Source organism: Physeter macrocephalus, chromosome 5 (assembly GCF_002837175.3).
Source record: "Physeter macrocephalus isolate SW-GA chromosome 5, ASM283717v5, whole genome shotgun sequence".
NCBI classification, from domain to species: domain Eukaryota; kingdom Metazoa; phylum Chordata; class Mammalia; order Artiodactyla; family Physeteridae; genus Physeter; species Physeter macrocephalus.
This window is the reverse complement of record NC_041218.1, coordinates 6,413,262-6,420,315: the sequence shown is the minus strand read 5'-3', so window position 1 is coordinate 6,420,315 and position 7,054 is coordinate 6,413,262. Positions and strand designations below refer to the sequence as shown.

General features: G+C 51.3%; 1 protein-coding gene across 2 annotated transcripts; it reads left to right on the top strand.

Moving 5' to 3' along the window:
* The first annotated feature begins 384 nt into the window (after positions 1 to 384).
* Positions 385 to 6,813, top strand: GIMAP1 (GTPase, IMAP family member 1). 2 transcript variants are annotated; one of them, XM_055084742.1, is made up of 3 exons: positions 385 to 522; positions 4,857 to 4,905; positions 5,825 to 6,813. In XM_055084742.1, exons 2-3 carry the CDS (start codon positions 4,863 to 4,865, stop codon positions 6,757 to 6,759), a joined length of 978 nt encoding a protein of 325 aa, XP_054940717.1. In that variant the 5' UTR covers positions 385 to 522; positions 4,857 to 4,862; the 3' UTR covers positions 6,760 to 6,813. The 2 variants fall into 2 exon arrangements, with proteins under 2 accessions (XP_054940717.1, XP_054940718.1); XM_055084743.1 differs by lacking the exon at positions 385 to 522 and adding an exon at positions 1,358 to 1,398 and having other exon boundaries at positions 5,897 to 6,813.
* Positions 6,814 to 7,054: the final 241 nt, after the last annotated feature.

The window sequence follows — 7,054 nt, the reverse complement described above, 5'->3', positions numbered from 1 at the left end:
TTTAATGCCTAAAAAGCAAAAGACAACTGGAGATAAGATTGCTGGTCAAAGGTCAGAAACAAAGCGAGGCCTCAGAAACCTAAAATGCTCTTCCCTGCTGAGGTTATAGACCCTGCCAGGGACAAGATGCTGGTGTCACAGGAACCTCTGGAAAACAGTACCATAGCCCAAAGCAGGGGGTGGGATTCGCAGTGACAACGTTGCATACCCACCACCTCACTGGCCAATGTTTCTGTCTCTTTATGTCATCACCACTGTGCCCTCCCTCCCTGAGCCTCCTGAGCTCTGAGGTCTGAGAGGCACAGAGACTTCCTCCATGTGTGCGGAGGAAACGGCCCAGTGCACCCACAGTCCAAGGGCAGGCGGTAGGTCAGGAGCTTCTTGGAGCCAGCGTTAGAGCCTGTCACCAATTCTGCGGGAACGGTGAGCACAAGGGAAAAGGAGGCAGCCAGGAACAGGACCTGTGGGGAACAGGAAGAGCTCTGCCTGTGTGAAGCTGGCTGAGTGAGAAGCTGCATTCTAGTAAGTATGAGAAAGGAGAGCAGGATCTAGAAACGGTAACGTCATATGCCTAGGTTTGTACGGATATTCTGAGAGTCAAACACAGTAAGTTCAGAAGAACCGGTAAGCATCTTTTCCAGCTCTGGAGCGCACATACTCTTCTTTGGGACTAAATTCTCTCTCCTTCCCTACTCCCTTAACAAATAAGAAAGGTATTTTGCTAGGACTCCTGCAGGAGGCAGTGAACACTCCCCAAATGCATATGCAGCAAATGCAAAAGATATTCCTGGGGACATATAAGGGAAGCTCACCTCAGAACAAGTTACAAAGTGAAAATCCTGTATATATCTGAGCTGAGCCCTCCCAAAACCTCCACCCTCCTTAGCACTATCCACAATAGTGCAAGAGACAGCTAGGGTTATGAACTCGGTCCTTGCTCTACATGATCACTTGAACATCTGCTCCCCACCCCAAACTGGGCTCTGTGGGCTGCTCTGGTGTCAATTAAGGGAGTTTGTTGATTTCTAGGCACAAAATAACGAATCAAGTTTGTTGATTTCTAGACACAAAATAACGAATCACGTTACGTGATTTCCCCCCGGGGTAAACTTTACAGAAGCTTTGGGGGGTGGGGTGACGTGGGGGCGGGTAAGGGGTGGGGGGCGGCGGGAGAGTTACTGCAGAAACACCGACAGCTTTGGCTTGAGTTCTAGGCAAACCTGCCATCTGAGTCCTTTGGCCAGAGACAGGTTATCCAGCCAACCTCTCCCTCTGCTTTTGCTTCGTTGTTGGTGCCAATAGAGGGAGAACACAGTTACCTGCAGGAACCAGGTGGGCGACATGAAGAGGTAGAATTTGAAATGGTCGCTGAAGCACAGACGGGACTCAGGCAGAAAGGTGTGGTGGGTGAATGGTCCTGGGAATGAACACACAAGGTGGTTGGAAAAGGCCCTGAAATCTGCTGTTTGTGGAGGGGCTGGCTGGGGAGGGGATTAGCTGGAAATGAGGCTGGAGTAGACTGAGGAGAGACCGTGCTCTCGGGTTCAGGCACTCGTGGATCAGGCAAACTTAATGCTTAATTGTATTAAATAATGTTTGGGTATTTTACTTCAAAAAGCCTCAGGTTTGAGGGCAAGAGCATCAGGAGTTAGAGGGGAGTATCCCAGTCTCTCCAGCACACAGATTACATTTAGACTTATTTATTTACTTATTTTTTACTGAAGTATAATTGGCTTACAATATTATATTACTTTCAGGTATACAACATAGTGATTCTACATTTTTATAGTTATGCTCCATATAAAGTTAATACAAAATATTAATTAACTATATTCCCTGTGCTGTGCATTACATTGGTGTATCTTAGTTATTTTATACCTAGTAGTTTGTACCTCTTAATCCCCTTCCCCATCTTGCCCCTTCCCCCACCCCTCTCCCCAATGGTAACCACTAGTTTATTCTCTGTATTGGTGAGTCTGTTTCTGTTTTGTTACATTCATCTGTTGGCTTTATTTTAAATTCCACATATAAGTGGAAACATACAGCATTTGTCTTTCTCTGACTTGTTTCACTAAGCATAATACCCTACAGGTCCATCTATGTTGTTGCAGATGGAAAGATTTCATTCTTTTTTATCTCTTTCATTCTTTCTTTATGAGTAGTATTCCATTATGTCTATCTATCTATCTGTATATATATGACATCTTCTTCATTCATTCTGTTGATGGACACTTAGGTTGCTTCCATATCTTGGTTATTATCAATAATGCTGCTATGAACATTGGGGTGCACACATCTTTTTGAATTAGTGTTTTCATTTTCTTTGGATATACACCCAGGAATGAATTGCTGGATCGTATGGTAGCTCTATTTTTAATTTTTTGAGGAACCTTCATACTGTTTTCCACCATGGCTGTACCAATTGACATTCCTGCTACCAGTGTACTAGGGTCCCCTTTCTCCACATCCTTGTCAACACCGGTTGTTTCTCGTTTTCTGACGACAGCCATTCTGACAGGGGTGCTCCGTGCTTCCTGTACCTGGATATCTGTTTCCCTTTTCAGGTTAGGAAAGTTTTCAATTACAATTTCACCAAATACATTTTCTACCCCTTTCTCTCTCTTCTCTTTCTGGGACCTCTATCATGTGAATGTTAGCACACTTGACTTTGTCCCAGAGGTCCCATAAACTATCCTCATTTTTTTAAATGTGTTTTTGTTTTTGCTGTACTGATTGGATGGTTTCCACTAGTCTGTCTTATGTGTTCTTCTACATCGCCTAATCTGCTCTTAATTCCTCCTAGCGAATTTTTCATTTCAGTGATCGTAATCTTCAGCTCTGACTGGTTCTTGCATTTTCTAATTCTCTGCTGAAGTTCCCACTGTGTTCATCTGTTGTTTACCCCAGTTCAGTTAGCACTTTTATTACTATTGCTTTGGACTCTTCAGCAGGTAAATTATTATCTCTGTTTCATTAGGGGTTTTTTCCTGGGGTTTTATCTTGTTCTTTCGTTTAAAACATATCCCTTTGTTTTCTCATGTTGTTTGACTTTCTCTGTTTGTCTCTATGAAATTCGGTGAAACGGTTACCTGTCCAGGTCTCAAAGGCATGTCCCTGTGGGTAGCACCCCTTTGCAGAGTGCCTGTCACCAGTGGCTTTGGTGGGAGAGCTGGACGTGAAGTGAGCGGGGACTGCTTCTCCCACAGTGTGCTGGCGGCCACCGCCTTGGTGGGAAGCAAGGCTGGAGGCAGAGGGCCAGAGCCAGGGCCAGGCGCCAGCCAGGGCTTCTCCTCGGCTCAGCCTATTGTGGGAGGAGTCAAGGACCAAGGGGCTGGGCAGGAGTCCTAAGGGAGCTGGGCTTCCCCCAGATGCGATGACAGTCTTCACCTTGGTTGGGGGTGTGGCCAGGGCCTGAGACCTTGGGGCTGCACTTCTGAGCTGCTTCTACTTTTTCCTCCGTGTGTACCCCTTGGTTAGAGGCAGGATGGAGAGCCAGAGGGGTTGGAGCCACACTCCGGAGGCTCTCTCTGCTCCTTCCCTGGTGCACACAAGCCCCCTGGCAATGGCGGCCTGGGCCTTTGTGGGGGGCGGTGCTGGAGCAGTAGGGGCTGGAACGGAAGCCTGGAGAGGGCTGGGAGGTGCCCTGGGGCAGTCCCGGCAGGCTGGCCAGAGCACCAGGCAGTCTTCAATGCATTGCCTCTGCACTGGGACCGCGAGCAAACATGTTTGTGCTCTTCAAGACCAGAGTCTCCGTATCTTACAGCGCTCCAGTAAGCCCTACTGATTTTCAAACCGGCTAAGAGGGCTCATCTTCCCAGCGTGAAGCCCAGGCCTGCGGTGCCTAATATGTGGCTCCAACCCCCCACTCCCCAGGGAGGATCCCCAAGCCTGGGAGAGCCCCCCCCCGCCACTTCTAGGTCCCCCCTAGGGACCGGCTAAGGGGGCTCATCTTCCCAGCGTGAAGCCCAGGCCTGCGGTGCCTAATATGTGGCTCCAACTCCCCACTCCCCAGGGAGGATCCCCAAGCCTGGGAGAGCCCCCCCCCGCCACTTCTAGGTCCCCCCTAGGGATTCAGGTCCCAACTAGATTGCTTCTCCTCCCCCTGTACCAGACTCCATGGGGCTCTTTCTCTACAGTCTTGAGTGTAGAAGAGCCATTTTGCTAGTCTTCAGGTCATTCTCAGAGAGAGTTGCTCTATCCATAGTTGTAGCTTGGATGTGTTCATGGGGGCAGGTGAGCTCGGGGTCTCCCTCCTCTACCTTCTGGATCCCACCTCCTAGACATATTAGGACGAGCCCAATTTTGTGGTTTTCTGAGCACAGAGTCAGGAGCTTTCCAGATCAGCTTGGGAAATACGTCTGTTTTCTGATTTCCAAAAACAAAATTCCAATTTTCTTCTTGTTTCCCAGGCCAACAACCCTAAGGTAGGTCCTAAGTCAGTGAGCAAACTTTCTTGTTCTCAGGGTTTTCCAAACCCACCACCCCACCCTTGGCTGCTGAATCTCCTGGGAAAACTTATTTTCTACCGCTTATGTCACTAACATAAAATTACCTGTTAAAATTAATATCTAAAACTGACTCATTGACATAGAGTATTATCATCTCCCCTCTGCTCTGTGCACTTCAAGGTCCTGAAAAGACAGCACAAGCTCACCAAGTGTTCTCACAGTATCGTCCCAACCCCAGACCAAGCTGTTCCACCGTTTTCCCTCAATTCTGATGCTTGGAGGGGGCAGGAACCGTGACTTTTTCACCGTGGTGTCACCAGCTCTTTGGACTTTGCCTGACACATTGGAGGTAGTTATACTTATTTGATGAATGAATGATTGAGCAAATGGTGTTTGGGACTCTTTCAGGGAATCATGAGAAGACAGAAGACAGCAAGAGATGAAGAAAACGCCTATGGTAAGAACACGCCTCACAACGGGTGTTCGCCCCCAGGTATGAGCTCTGGGGGGTAAGGGGGATGGGCTAAGTCAACACTGAACAGAGAGAAGCCCCAGAGGTTTCTCAGTGCTGGGAGGAAACAGCAAGAGCCCTGGGGCTGGCATCTGACCTAGATCTCTGCCCCTGACCTGCTGTGAGATACTGAGTTCTTTGACTAACCTGCACCTCCGTCCCCGAGGTGAAATGGATAAACCTCCTCTGGTCTCCACAGAAGGGGATGTAGAGGGAATCCAGCTGTACACTAGAGGGCACGTGATTCACCAGGTAGAAGGTGTTAGGGAACAAGGCTGGAGGGTTAACCAGGTGCCTTATTAGGCAGCAGGTTTAAGAGAGAGGAGAGGAAGAGGAGGGAAAGAGGGAGGGAAGAAGAGATGGTCTCTTCTTATCCGCCCAACAGCGCTATGAGGACAGCGCTACGTTAATGATCCCCCTTGCGCAGAAGAGGTGTAGCACTTAGATTAAGCAGCTTCCCAGGGTTACACGGCTGGCAGCGGGTGGGGCTGTGATTCAGACCGAGGGTGTGGGACCCCAGACAGCCCTCACGGCCAGGCCCACCGGCCCCCCTGCCTATCTTCGGTAAGAGGGTATCTGGGAAAGTAAGGCAGAGGCCACTGAAGTTGTCAAATAGGGAGCAGCTCTGCGCGGTGTGGATGACAGGTCATGTCACACAAAGTAACGGCCTGTATTATACAGGGGTGTCCTCTATAGAAACGTTCACCAGGGGCTGCAACACCTACAGGTGCATGTGTGATGCCAAAGAGGGAAGAAATAGACGGGTAGAGATCCCTCCGAGTTCACAGATCTCCGACCGGGGCACTCAGTAAAGGTTTGGTCCGAAAAGCAAAAGTCGAAGCACTCTGTTCTCCTTTGTTCAAAGGCGTCCAGGGGACCCGGGTACCAGGATATGTGCTTTCAGGTTCGGGAGCTTACAGACCACTGGTGCCCACAGGTTCAGAAGCCGACGAGTCTGCCCTGCAGGAGCCCAGGCTGCGGCTCCTCCTGGCTGGGAGGTCAGGGAGTGGCAAGAGCGCCACGGGCAACAGCATCCTGGGCCAGAAGCACTTCCTCTCCAGGCTCGGGGCGACGTCGGTGACCCGGACCTGCGCCGCGGGCAGCTGCAGGTGGGCCAAGTGGGACGTGGAAATCATTGACACCCCGGACCTTTTCAGCTCCGAAGTCTCCCAGACAGACCCGGGCTGCGCGGAGAGAGGCCGCTGCTACCTGCTCTCGGCGCCGGGGCCCCACGCCCTGCTCCTGGTGACCCAGCTGGGCCGCTTCACGGCCCAGGACCAGCAGGCCTGGAGCGGGGTGAAGGCGCTGTTCGGGGACGGCATCGTGACGCGCACCATCGTGGTCTTCACCCGCGAGGAGGACCTGGCCGGGGGCTCGCTGCAGCATTACGTGCGCGACACCGGGAACCGCGCGCTCAGGGAGCTGGTGGCCGAGTGTGGGGGCCGATTCTGCGCCTTCGACAACCGAGCCGCCGGCGGGAAGCGAGAGGCGCAGGTGACGGCGCTGATGCGGCTGGTGGAGGAGCTGGTGAGGGACCACGGCGGCGCCCCCTACACCAACGACCTGTACGGCCTGGCGCAGGCCCTGGACGGCGCGGACCCCGCGGAGAGGCTGCGCAGGGTGGCGGAGCGAGTGGCCGTCTGCGCGCAGAGGCGGCGGGAGCGCTGGCCGCTCGCCTGGCTGCGGCGGTGGCCCAAGGCGCCGCGGACCTGGTGTAAGCTGGGCGCGTGCAGCCTGCTGGGCGCCCTGGTCGTGCTCTGCCTGCTCTACAGGCACCGGCCAGAGGCCGCGACAGGGTGATACTCAGTCTTGCAGGTAACCTGGCAAGACAGGAACTGAACACTTGGGTCTGAAGGGGGATTTCAAAGCAATCAGAGTTTTCAAGAGTTTCATATTTCCTCCAGTAAACAGTTTTAAAATAAAGTTGTTCAATTTTAAAACGTGTTAGCTAGCTTGATGTTTTGGTCCTCTCTTGAAAAATAATGGTATGACTGGTGATTTTTAGTAGAAAATGGATTCACAGCAAAGGGGAAACAGCTATTTTTATTTTGAGCTTGTGTTTCTTTGTTTAGACACTGCCTTCCTCCCTTTGGAC

Coding starts and splice junctions, on each gene's coding strand:
- GIMAP1 (XM_055084742.1), top strand. CDS start 4,863: ATGAGAAGACAGAAGACAGCAAGAGATGAAGAAAACGCCTATG. Junction 4,906..5,824: donor AGATGAAGAAAACGCCTATG/GTAAGAACACGC, acceptor CTTTGTTCAAAG/GCGTCCAGGGGACCCGGGTA.